The sequence below is a fragment of the Columba livia genome, chromosome 2 (genome assembly GCF_036013475.1).
Source record: "Columba livia isolate bColLiv1 breed racing homer chromosome 2, bColLiv1.pat.W.v2, whole genome shotgun sequence".
In the NCBI taxonomy this organism is placed as follows: Eukaryota; Metazoa; Chordata; class Aves; order Columbiformes; family Columbidae; genus Columba; species Columba livia.
This window is the reverse complement of record NC_088603.1, coordinates 61,108,311-61,122,169: the sequence shown is the minus strand read 5'-3', so window position 1 is coordinate 61,122,169 and position 13,859 is coordinate 61,108,311. Positions and strand designations below refer to the sequence as shown.

The 13,859-nt window shown below is 37.7% G+C and overlaps 1 protein-coding gene across 24 annotated transcripts in view; it reads left to right on the top strand.

Annotated features, from left to right (window-relative positions):
• TNS3 (tensin 3) overlaps nt 1–13,859 on the top strand; it is a 232,459-nt gene that overhangs the window by 90,933 nt on the left and 127,667 nt on the right. For all 24 annotated transcript variants that reach the window (XM_065052142.1, XM_065052139.1, XM_065052143.1 and 21 more), the window contains 2 exons: nt 966–1,004; nt 12,708–12,749. In XM_065052142.1, coding sequence (XP_064908214.1) covers nt 966–1,004; nt 12,708–12,749 — 81 coding nt within the window. The remainder of the gene's footprint in view (nt 1–965; nt 1,005–12,707; nt 12,750–13,859) is intronic.

Sequence of the window (13,859 nt, the reverse complement as noted above, 5' to 3'; positions counted from 1 at the left end):
GAGCTAGTAGGGCAGCTCACCAGCAGTTCCTGCGAGAAAATGCCACCTTTATAGTCCAGGTGTTGCTAAAGAGTTTCTAGCTCCACTCTGCTGGCCAAGAGGTGAGCCTGTCCTAGAGAGCTGTAATAGTGAAGGTGAACATGTGAACTGAAACAGTATTCACTGGGATTAAACTCAAGGTGCTTGTTAAAGTGAGCATTTGTCATGACTGTTACCGAAGCTCAGCTGAGTGGCCCACATTGATGAACCACAGTCTTTTGACTGTATGAGGTCTGAGAGTGCCTGATGTGTGGGACTATAGAGAGAAGCTAACACTTGGTTGTCCCTGGATTATCACGTAATATGAGTTAGCCATGCTTTTCCTGGCTTGCTTTTTGGTTTTTAAGTATTCGAACAAGGTTGTTTGGGTTTTTTTTTTTTTTGGTGTGACGTATAAAGAACGTGTTCTCCACAGAAGTGTTTTAACTTGGAGCCAAGCCTCTGAAATTCTGTGAGTCCACAGAATAGCTGTTCTGCTTGCTGTGCTCAGCACACACCCCATAAAAAAATCCAGAGCAAGCATAAGGTGTTGGTGACTGCTGAAGTTCTAGATTACTTGAAAAGCAGGATACTTACTTATGAACTGAAACTGAGGTGATATTAGAAGAATGCTGCGAAGGATGGAGGGGGGAGAAAGCCCTCCATGTTTTCCTGAGGCAAAGGTATTACTCTTCAACCTGTTTCACTGATTACTTCATGTGAGCAGGGCACAAGGTTAGCATTGAGCTAATGCTAACTCTTAAGGGAGATGAGAGAAAGTAATGCAGCCAAGAGCAACTTTGGACACACAGATTCTGCACCTGATCTGGTTGGTGCCCCTTTGACTCTGGATTTCACAGTATTTGAGGGAGCTCAATCAATGACTTTGGGTTATCTCCAAAAGAAGTATATTTTTTTCCTTATTTTATTATTATTTTTTATTCCAGGTGGTGACACCCTGCCTTTTGCCAAGCAACTATGAACTGGTAAGTATTTTTGGCACTACTGATATCCATCAGGTTTTATTAAGTTATAGGTTATGTTATTCTTGTAGCATCCTGTAACCTTTTGTTATTTTTAGTACTGTGGCATCACCTTGGCTTGGCAAATCAAGGTTCTACCTGTGAAACTTGTTAGTGTGTCCTGTCCCATTCACGAACGTGGTTGCGTTATTGAGTATTTTGCAAAGCTAAGGGTGAAATGTTGAGGATTCCTCTTAAACTGGACTGGACAACCTGCCTGTGATGCAGCAACCATGTGCTGTTGTCCATGTTACGTTATCTGTTTTTTTGTTTGTGTTTTAAATTAAAAAAAAAGACATTATTGTTTTAACATAATGATGTCTCATGTCATTTTGAAAGTACAAATAGCAGTTTGTTTGGGGCTTGTTATTTTTTGTTGAGGGTGGAAGAGAGGAAGTTAACCCATGCTTGTTCAGGATAGGAAAATAATAAGCCTTTTCTGACTTGTGTGACTGAATTTGGTTATTTTAACTCCAAGGGCAACATGAATGATGCCTGGATGATCAGATGTAACAGTTATTTATTGAACCAGCAGCACCACCTGCTAGTGTCATTACTATAATAGAACTAGTCAGCCAACAGCTGATGCCCAAGTGTCACCCAAGAACTCTGTGTATTGTAGGTATGTGATGCAGCCACTGACAATTAGGAATCCCGCCTTGCTATGTGAATTGACCAAGTCATTTGGCATATTTTTGTTTTGATTTTGCTGCTGGAATAATACTTATCTAATATGAACCACAGAAGTAAAAAGGTGTTATAGAAGTCTTGGTTCATGTTTTCTCAACTATTATCCTTTAAAAGAAAGGCTGGAAACCTAAATTCGTGATTGATGGTATTTTGAGGAATGTGAGTATCAGCTCATGGGAGGTCCCTTCTAATTTTGACACACTAATTTTATGAATTAAACCACGTCAGAGTCTGAGGATCCTTTATGGCATTACTTCTAAAATTGTAAATGGAAAAGAAACCCTTTCTTAAGTCTGCCACGCATAGCATTAGATGTATGCTGGTAACCACGGTTGCTATTTCTTTCATGTTGTGCATACAACTGGAATATTGATTCTGACATGAAAACTATGACATTGTGATTCAGCAGCAGTTTTAAACATACAGCAACCTGTGCGATATGTTACTAGTCATTACCATTAGTAATTCTGGTTGAACTTGGTTTATGTGAACTGTCAATATGGGGCAATGCTGGTGGTGTGGGCCCAAGTGACTCTGCAACCTGCTGACAGTTGAACAGTATGGATGGCAAAAGTGGCCTAACCTGTTTTAGTTTACCAGCAGGGATGAAGCCAGAGGTATATTCAGTCCCTGAATAAAACATTTACTATTTTTAGGCAGAAGAAAGGGTGGGATTCTATTTAAATTGCTTGCAGGGAAAGACATAGGTGAAATATTTTCCCTACATAGTATGTAACATGTTCTTATTACTGACTGAGAATGCACAATGTGTTTTGCTTTTGATATGAAATCTGGTGACATTTTTAGGTTAGGAGTCGGCCTTGTGCACAAATAGATTTTATCTGTTTAGTGAAGAGTTCAGTTGTTATGAGGGAGGATTATCTGTGACCATATTAGCTGTAAGCAATTTCTTTTACAACTATTTTGAGTGTAAACTATTGAGAAGGTCAAGATTTAGTTGAGATCTTTAGATGATAGTGAGCGCAGTACTCTATTCAAATGAACCAAAACTTTGTTGCATTGCAGTTTGCTTCGGAGCCGTGGATTTATCCACATTCATTCCAGCCAAGGCATTCCAACCTTTTAGTTCTCACATAAATAAATGATGCATATGCCTGCTCTAAATTAGTGCTACTTATATTTAGTCAATGTAATGGTTGCCTGTATTGCTTTCCTTACTGTGGCTTATTGTAGTTAAACTCTCAGTGGTATGTTTGTTGGAAGACTGCTGAAGCCTAATGAAATGCACAGATGCTCTTTTTCTTCAAATGTGGGTTTTATTGATTATCTTCAGCTTGGATGTCTGTTTCCAAAGAGGCCCTTTCATCTCATTTCTCATGAGCCATGTATTTGGAAGCTTTGTAATGACATCAGGACCCTTATATATCAACCTGATGCAGCTGTTAGGAGTTTCAGGTGCTAAAATATAAACCAGCTGCTGTTGAGTGTTTTAATACTACTTTATGTTGTTGTGTACATTCCTCTGACTGGAAAAAGGGGAATGATGTTAGTGCAGCTCTGTTAATTCAAGTCAAATGTCTTGCAAAGATGACCTGTTCTGGTGCACTTCATTCTGTTTTGTGAAGAGGCAGTGGTTTATTTGTGGTAATGGACTTTCACTGCAGATATGTATAGCATTACCCAATGATTAGAAGAAAAAAGAAAGGAAAAAAAAAATACCTGCCACGGTCACTTTTTTTTTTTTTTGTATGTAAGAGTTTACTTAGTTTATGAGACAGTTGTCCGAAATTCTGGTAAAAATTAAAGATGGCAAGTTGGTTTAAATAGCCTTTTCTGGAATTGTTGGATCTTATTTTGAAAAATTGACAGTTACTCAGTTGATCTTACTTTTTAAAATAAACTTTTAAAATTAAAAAATAATTTCTAACAAGTACACACATTTTCCCTAAACATTTCCCTATTTTTATCTAGTGTTGCGAAAAGAAGAGAAGGTTTAGGCCTTGACCTTAAAGCTCCAAATACTTTTCATTTCATCTGTTACTTTAAAAATACAAAAATAGAAGAATGGAATAGAAGAATATTATTTTTGAGGTTATTTTTAGATTCTAGGAAGTATTCTAGGAGAATTTAAGATGTTTCAGTGAAGGAGACAAACTTACTACCTTCTTGAAATTTCTCTTCCATCCTTCATGGTAGTATGTCTTTGAAAATAATAGAAGAAAAGAATTCTTAATTCCTCAGAGGCCCCTCACATGTCCTGCCAAATGTCTTGCAGTAATGAAATGTGGTGTGAAGGCCTGAACCTGAAATGTGGTGTGAAGGCCTGTACCTCTTAGCATACGTGGATTCTTATCTTAAAATTACTCCATTGGTTGAATGGTCCTTATCTCTGCATGACTTGTCAGTTTTAAAGCAGAGTTAAGTAGTGATCTTTACCAGAGGAATTTCTGATTTAATCTGTATAACTGTTCTTCTCCCCCCGTCCCCCCCGTCCCCCCCCCCCCCGTTTTTACTTTTTTTTTTTTTTTTTTAAATTCTAACTGGTTACCAAGGAAATCTGCATACTGTTAGTTCTGCCATTTAAACATCATATTTCATAAACAGCTGTTATAATGTGGTAAAATTAAGTGGGCACTTACCCACCTACTTATATTTCATTGTAATATCTCTTAACACTGAAGTTTGTTTAGCTATTTTGGTGAATATGGAGTGGAAGTTTAATCATTTTGATAGAAACTGGGGAGTTGGGCAGTGTTTCTGCCTTTCTTGTTTAGCTTAACTGTTTCTCTTAAGTGTTGCAAGCCTCTTTTCTGCTTGTGAAGAGAGAAATCAAAGACTTTCACATTCAGGCACCTCCTAACAAACCAAAAGCTTGATTTTGAGCAGTTGAGTCAGACTGTGCTCTTGCCTGTCTCAAAACAGGAGGGGAACAGAATAAAACTAATTGTGGGAAAAAAGAGAGTTTTTTGTGTAGGTGGGTTATTTGGTTTTTTTGGGGGGGAGGGGAGAGTGGGTTTGTTTGTTTGTTTGTTTTCCAAAGGAGTGGAAAAAATTGCTTGAGAAGTGAATGGTGGAGTCACAAAGGCATCATCCTAATTGCATATCTCATTTTTGCTTTAAATCTATGGTAGTTAACATATACCTTAATGAATCCAACCTAGTGCCAGCATTTTTTCATGAAAATGTATTATGATACAAAGAAAAACAAAACCCAGTGTATGGGGAGAAAACAGTAAGAAAACTCAGTATTCTGTGTTCGAAAGAAAATGATTCATTTTCAGCAAAAAACCCTCTGTTCATTTTTTCCATGGTGCCTGGTAAGAAGAGTCCTCCTGAGATACTTTGGCAACTTCCCCCCCACCCCCCCCCCCAAAAAAAAAAAAAAGTGAGACAGTCTGTTGTAGCAGAGTCCCATCTGTTTTTAATGTGAGCTTACAAGAGACTTTTTTTAGGAATCTGAGGCTGAGTTGCTCTTTGTGCTATTGGGAAGCCCTGAGCATGTAGATGAAGGATTGTATTCTCCAGTTACGTTTGAAATGGGGCCTCAGTACTAGAAGGTGTAAGATTGTTAATTTGGGTTAATCTGGTACAATTTCCAAATATCCTGGAGTATGGTGACAGTGACTAAGCCGAATTAGGGACTGACATATGCAACAGTTTCACTCTGTCAGCTATGATGTTGGTTTCTGGCTTAAATCAGTATGAGTTTTGCTGTAAAACTGCATCCGGTGGGTTTGATTTGTAATACGTTTCTGTGACTTACGGCTAATTCATTTCTGGGCTTTCCTTTTTCTTCTTTCAAGCAATAGCATGGAAATTTTATGGAAAACTAGGAAAATATCCAACTCTTTTATTCACAGGGACTTAATTTTTTTTTGTATTTACTACCTTCAAACTTCAGCTCACAAGACCCATGAGATGCATACAAAGCAGGTGTTACATGCCCATAACAAGCATGATTTGGTGGAGGTAAAGGGTATACAAAGTCTACCATACCTCCCCATTGCTATGATCTTTCCTGTTTCCTTTCCTCCATCTTGCCAGAGCAGTCCTAGCAGGGGGAGGGCTGCAGGCTGGAGCTGGCTCTCTTGTGAAAGTGCATGCACACCATGGGAGGGGAAACACAACAGGGCTGTACTGTGTCAAATTTGTTTGCAAAGGGTGGGAATATTCTAGTAGGAATATCCAGATCATATTTCACTGCTCAGTTTCTGCTTCATCACCATCCAGGGCCACAGTGCCACTGTCTCCATGTGAAGAAATCTGTGGGCTTTGGAGAAACAGATGATGTTTCTCTACTTCTGGTTCATATAACCTTACTGAACTGAGGAGGAAGCAAAGATGCCATGAGACTCTTTTATTATTATTTTTTTTAATCTAGCTCTTTCTTGCTATTCAGTTTTGCTTTATTAAATTTTGAGTTGTGCTTTCTTCTTACTTTCCTTTTTTCCAGCTTCATCAGCCAATAATATTTTTACGTTTCTTGAATTGTTAGTGCCATATTCCCTGAGTAGGAGAAGCATGGACTGATAAGACACCTTTTTGACAAAGCCTGTGGGCTGCTCTCTGAATTGTAACGCTTGACACAACTATTTTTGAAACTTTTTTCATTTGAAGTTCCCCAGAAGGGGGTTGTCGTGGGCCTCTATATAATGCATTTCTATGTTGTTGTTTGGTTTTATGTTCCAAGTGCTTACCAGAGTAAGGCCATGGACCCCATAGGTCTGCAGAATAGATTTTCAAAAATCCTATTTTAAAGTGCAGTCAGTGCCTTGTTCATAAATGTCTCTGACAGATGTGACTCTGCTACAACAGACTGTCTCACTTTTTTTTTTCTTTTTATTGGGGGGGGGGGGGGGGGGGGGAAGTTGCATTTAATAAGTACATTAATGCAGCAGGGATAAAATACATGTTGTTGTATCTACCGATCTTTCTCAGCCAAAGTATCTCAGGAGGACTCTTCTTACCAGGCACCATGGAAAAAATGAACAGAGGGGTTTTTGCTGAAAATGAATAATTTTCTTTCAAACACAGAGTACTGAGTTTTCTTACTGTCTTCTCCCTCCCTTTCTCACAGAGAATCAAACTCTGTGAATATGGAGATCCCACTCCCCTAAATTAATGAAATGCATTGTTCCTGAAGTGAGCTGTGCAGTGTATAGTAAATTCAAAAAACAGCCATTGTATTTGGCAGGAGAAGAGGGCAAATACATTTCTAAGAATATTAGAGGATCATGAGATTTAATAAAAGCTTAAATACACATTTATTTTTGTATAATACACTGTGTTCAGTCCCTGATGTTAATCCAAAATGAAATGAAAATGAGGCTTTCTTTGAACAAAAACAGTCTGCAAAAATAAGAGATCAACAAGAGGGAAAGGTTTCAGTAGTTTGCAGAGACAGGTTTGCCTACTTGTTTATTTTCTTCAGGTTGACTCCTACCCTTTCCACTGAGTGTGAAACTGCTGCAGGGCAGAAGCATCTGCTTTTCAGAAATGTGACCCTGTTTACTAGAGCAGCTAAATCCAGAAGCATGATGTTCTTGCAAGGTATAGCATGCTTCTTTCTGCCTTCCCATCTGTCTTTCAGCTAAAGGGAAATTACCAATGTTTCAGGACTGCTAAATATCATTAGTTTTCAGTTGACAGAGAAACTTTCCATATATGCTTGGTTTACTAAGCATCAAATGAACTTGCATAGATTCTGCTTGACAGCTCACACTGGAAAAGGAAATACACCTTCTAGGGTAGTTTTTTTCCAGATAATTTACTGTTCTTTCATAGCTTATCCTGAGAGTGACAGATCTTATGTCCCTTGTGAACATGCTTTTAGTTAATCTTTGGAAGTGCTTTCTTGACAGTGGAATGTGTAAAACGGAAAGAACAGTACCAATCCCATCTCTATAAAGTGTCTGCCAGCCAAGCATTAAAATGAACAAACCAAAACCAAAACTGTCACTGTAAGTATTAAAAGTGTTGTGGAGGACTGCCACCTGTCTTTCAAAAGGGAAAGACAAATCGTTTAGTGTTAATCTAAAAATCAGCTTTCCTTATAATCAGTATTCATTGTAATAAGCACAGATAGGCCCATCTCTTCAAACAGAACAGTGAAGCAAATGTAATTCCTTAGGTTAAATTCTGACGTGTTGTGTGACTATTCTATAATGGTGGATCATCTTTGCTCACTGCTTAACTAATCTTCAGTCCCTAGCATCCTGTTTGATTTTAGTTCACTGTCATGTCAGAAATCATGCTGGTTTAATTTGCTTTAGGTTAATGTTTTTTACATTGACTCAAAAATTCAATAGTGAATATAAGTAACAAAGTGTTTGTGGCAGAAATGTTATGTATGAGCTTGATTTTGATACTTCTCACTTACTGTTATTAAACGTTGGAGAGAGGTTGAAGCTCCAGTCTGTTTCTTGGAGAAGTGTCACAGTACTACCTGGTAGATTTGGGGGGAAAAGGGAGAGAGGGAGGGAAGCTGGAGCTGATTGTTTTTTAAGTATGTTTGAAGTGGAATCCACATTAGAAGCTTTCAGGGCAGGAAAGCCATGCTCATTAGTGAAACCTTAAAAAAGGTGAAGAAACTGTGACTTGAATGAATGAAGAGCATAGAACATCTTCTGTGTCAGTCATTTAAAGGCTGATCTGTGTTCCTTGTTTGTAATTACTACAGGAATATGACTTTTTTGGTTTTGAAGTAGCAGTGTCATTTTATCTTTTGCTTTAATTGTTTTTTGTTTTTTTTTTTTTTTTTTTTTCCTTTGGAGAAGCTTTTTTAGGGAGCTCTTGGAAGGAATCTGTGATGGAAGGAGAAGGGAGGTGGGACAGGTGTTTTTTTTTAATGATTTTCCTTTTTCCATAGGAAACTGGTTTTTAATTCTAACCCTTTGATCTGGCTTTATGGGAGGGTGCAAACAATAATATTTTTATGTGTTTGATATTTTTGAAATGCTGTGACTGGCGAGGTGCACAAGTAATGCATGTCAGCTATAATATACTGTCATCAGTGTTCAGCATGTTGTATTGGGTCAAAATGTAATAGCTGCAGATCAGGCTAATGAGATGTGAAAGGCATCTAATGTCCTGTTGTCTCTGATTTCTACTTTTACACTGGGAAAGTTACTGTCTTAATATAGGTCACAGTTTCTCTGTGAAGAATAGCAGCTTTTTTTTTGTTTGTTTGTTTGTTTGTTTTTGTTACAGGTAGTATTAGGAAAAAACACCTTCAAAATGAGGTATGATGAGATATTGTAATGTGCAGTAATGTTTTCCATGTGAAGAAGCAGGTCTTTTGCCTACAGCATTGTGTTTTCCCACTGGGAGAGAGGAGTGGAAGGGAACTCAGGAACTGAAAACAGCAGGCTTGAATTGGATTGATGTCCCTGTAGAAGCAGAGAAGTAGGGCTAGGAGGACTTTCACAGTTTTGCTGTGGAATTAGTAAGATCAGTAACTTTGGCTGTTGCGGTTAGAATTTTTTGTTTTGCTTTACTTTTTTATCCTGGCTCTTCCTTAGACTTAGGGCAATGTGGCTTCTTTTCCATTTCTTTTCCTTTTTATCTCTTAGGACTTAAAAACAGGATGATGTATAATTGACAAAGCAATGTCTTAAGAGTGGTCACCCCATGCCAATGTAGGAAGTAATGATGAAGTTTCAAGAAGAAATATCAAGCTTTTACAAAAATGTTTTGAAATTAGAGATGCAGCTCTTCCATCTTAATGTGGCTGGTAGTCTTGGTTGAGATCTTTAGTTTGGGTATTAGAATATACTTTCAACCTCCCTTCATTTGTGTCCAGTCAAAGACTTGAAGTTGTGTCCTCCCACATCTCAAATGAGTGTACCACAGTAGTTAGCCAGTGAAGAGTTTTATTTGTAATTTTAATTCTAGAGTTGATGAATAGGCAGCAGGAGTAGCAGTATTTGGCTTGGGGACAACCATTTTAAAGCCATGCAGGGTGCATTTGGAGACTTGACTCTACATCCTTAGGTGGACCAGTTTTGAAAGAAAAGGGTTAGGTGCTGGGCATCTGCTTACTGTGTGTATGTATGTATATATATATTTAGATGCATATGTATACATACACACGTTTATGTAAAACATATATTTACCTGAGATGCTTTTTTCACCATAACTCAGTTTCAGCATTCTTCCCTTTAAGTCAGAAGAAAAAGGGAACGGTGTAATCCTGCTAGTTGAGATAGTTATGTCATGCGCTTTGCTTCTAGCGCTCTGTGCTCCCTCTCTGTAGTAAGGTGGAGAGACCTCTTGCTTCTAGCAGAGTGAAAGCGTATGACACATTTCAGCAGGGGTTCAACAAGCTGGAGAGCAAACTCAAAGCATTAAAAAAGAAAGAGCAGAAGAGGATATTCTCGGTGCTTATTCCATGTTCAATCTACTGGTTATCTTAGAAGACTTTCAGAGTACACCCATACAGTGCTGAACTGAGCAATACAAGGATAAAAATTATTTTGAACTGGCAGACATTAGGTGTAAACTTCATTTATGTCTCTGTTTTATAGGCAGTAACACAAATAGGCTACTTAGTTGTTCTGGAGGGGTATGTGCTGAGTTCAGCTTGTGTATGAACCTTCTGGTGAAGAGCAAAGCAGGTGCTTTTCCCAAGCACTCTGCTTATGGAGCCCACGAAGTCTCTTCACACAGAGGACCCCCAAGTGAATAAAAAACCCTGTATTTTGTGTGTGTTGCCATTTTCTATATGGATCTTTTTCTTTCTGCTAAGTAGCAGTGAGTGTCTGAAGACTGTGAAATAGTAGTAACTAAGGTTATAGTGATAGAGGTGCTTGTCGTATATATCATCTTTAATCTACTGAGGATAAATTGAAGTTTCAATCAATTCAGGGTTTCTGGGTTGAATTAATAGCACTGGTCAGTCTATGTGTTAGTTCTTCTGACTGACAGGTTTGTACATTTAACACTGTGGAGATTTGATAGCTGACAGGCTAAGTTGTTTTTAAACAAAAAAATAAGACAACTGCTAAGCCTTTACTCAAGGGTTAATTGTGAGCCAGTGTCACATCATAAGGGTTCTGGTTAGTGCAGGCTCTATGCCCTGGTGAATTGTTGTGGGGCTTATTGAATTAGCAAACTATTACTACTGTAATTTACACTCTGAAAATCAGTAACTGTGTTTCCAGTTGAGATTTGCAACTAGAGTCTATCTGAGCTTCAGTGGCTTACCAAAAGAAGGGTTGGCAGTTGTAAAGCTGCATCTTTGGTTCAAAGCATCTTTCCCACAGCAGGTGGTAAAGTCAAATTGTCAGTTGTACCACTGCTGATGTCTGCACGTTGGAGTTGTGTTGGTGTATCAGTGTGGCCAAGCAAGTATGCTACAGTACCCATAATCTGTCATGGGCAGAGACTGGTATTCTTAGTTTGGGCAAACATTGTGTTCCTGTGTGCGTATGTGCTGCTTTAGCTTTATTTTTTATTTACACTTACCAAGCTGTAAGTTACTGCACAGTCTTGAAGTTGCAGGAGAATCCAGCTCTGGTCAGCAATGCAATTCAACAGGAAGAACTAGCTTTTTATTTTATTGTCTGTACCATTTTAAGATGGTCTGGTTGTTTACTAAGAATCAGAAAGCAGTTTCCTGTGACTTTTTGCCTCCTTTTTCCTGAAGGTGCTCTCTCCAAATAAGTAAGGTTCAATATCAGTTGCTCTCTTACCTGTCTGTTAGTCCATATGTGGTAGTGTGCCAGTGAAAATTATGAAGAGGAAAAACATGTTTCATCATGCACTTCCTTCTCTGCCCTTTTTAGTTTATGCCTTATATATCCAAGATAAATATTGTTTGTTTTGCATATGGTTTGCACTTCTCGTCCTACACACTTGAGAAGTGTTGCAGACCGCTGTTTTAGTGTTTTGTTGCAGAGGTGTCTGTATTTCAGTGGTGGATATATTTCAGTGATTCCTGTTCTCTATGAAATGTGCATGCAAGGTAGATTTTCCAGATTGTGAAATGATTTTGCATTCCACAGGGTAAAGATGCAGATGGGGTGTAAGCTGTAATGATAATGCTGTTGCTACAGCAGCAGTGTAGTTTGCTATAATTTAGCTTTAACGTCTTCTGAGCAAAACTTTGTTGATTTTTCCACATAATTTGAAATTTCCTTTTGAAGCAATATTTAAATGCGGTTGAACATTAGGTATTTCTCTGTGCACAGTGGACTCTTGGCAGACTTGCAGAGCAGGGAACATGGACATTTGGTGCAGTCTTAGCTAACTTACAGCACTTAGTTCTAGTGTTACTTGATTTTCTCAGTTTGAGTGTATTTCAAGGTGAAATACTTCTGTTATTCTCCCATTATATTTCCAAATAGTAAGGTCCTTAATCTAGGGTGTTTTCTCTTGGGTAATGCCAAATCTTAACTTTGTTGAAGTCTTAAGCAAACATTTGGAGGGGTTTTTTTGCCCAGGTTTACCACTGTACTTCCTATTACATTACCTTGCTTTTATGCTGGTTGTAGTCATCTATGAAAAAAGCATGTACTGATGGAAGGTTGCCCTTCTGGTGACTCCTATTAGATTTTCATAGTACTGGATTGGTTCATTTCTTTTAAAAGGTTTATTTTAAACTTCTACAGGTACAACTTAGCATGTTTCAAAGCCTTGAACCAGTATTTTAAACAGTGCTTAAAGAAGAACCTAGACAGTTCACTTTATCAGTACCCACACAAGAGAGATTGGGAAAATACGCAAAAGGCAATACATGGTTAACAGCATATATCTTCATTTATATTGTAACTTGGAGTATGCATTCTCAGTAGCTGTGTGCTCGCTTGCAAGACCTGAATATACAGGATCATAATGTAAAATTGGTTTTCCCTGTCTGTGTGAAGATAGTTCAGTTATTAATACTGTAGAATGTATGTGTATGTCTTAATTTATTTTATTTGCGGTCTGTGTATATGTTAGGAGGGGAGTTCTTAGTATATACTCAAACTATCTGGAAAGTTAAAGTCTGTTTTGTTAACTTTTCTCCTTTTGCAGGCTAACAACTCTGAGGCCCTTAAAAATCACGTGATTAGAACTGTAAGTAATTCCATTTTATTTATTTCTTTTTCATTTACTTGGTCTGATTTATTTTCCTGTTTGTGGCTGCTTATTTTTATTACATCTTCACAAAGCATTCATTACTAGCCATTTTCAAAGTATGCACTTTGGTTTCCATACTCTGTGAAATTAGTCTTTGATTAGGATAATTAGTGGTTTCTTCCCCCCGACTTTATCCAGGAACAGTGAGAGGAACGCTGTGTTCCTTATTTTTAAGTCAAGCAGAGGAGAAGCGAAATATTAAAATCTTCGTAGACTGACTGTTTTCAGAGGAGTTCAGAAATTCAAGAGGTTTTTGTTTTTGTTTTTGTTTTTTTTGTCTTTATTTATTTCAAAACAAATTAAATGCCCCTTCCCAACCCTTTATTATTGTTGTTGCTGTAGTACTACTGGTACAAGTAGTATTAAATACATTTATTGAAGTGTGATAGAACCCAGTCTTTAGTGTTGTAGACACTTCTGCAGGTGAGAAATGTTCAATACTGGTAGTACTTACGAGGATACTTGTAGCACAGTTTCTGTGAAATGAGTAAGACAAAAAAAAGAAGAAAAATATTTGGAGTCCTTCACAGTTACCTTTTATCAGAGATGCCAAGTCTCTTTCATTTCTAAATAAATCATGGGAGATGCATATAATTAACTCTCTGTTAGTAGGCAACTGTGATGCAGGTATTTGATTAATTGCCGTGAAGATGAAGTTAAGATTTAAAAAGGGGTAGATGGAGGGACTTGCACAATGCATATGATCTTCACCAATTCATTGTTCAGTTCAAGAGCAGCTCTCTTTTGCAGTAAATGAGAATCTATTTTACATTGTCATTTTGTGTGCATTACATTTGTTTTGTGATACACGCTTTTCCAGTAAAATTATAATTATTTCTAAGTTGCTAGAATATATTTGATATTGAAAACAGCTAAAATGTCTGGTGACAACGTTGTTTCTCCCTTCACTCTTCCTTAACTAGACAAATAAACTAAAATAAATCAGAATAGATTAAACTTATTTGGTTATCTGCATGTGAATAATTGGTTTAGACAGCTGCTCCTAGAGTAACAAATGTGAAACAAAACAAAGTCATACATTGTGAG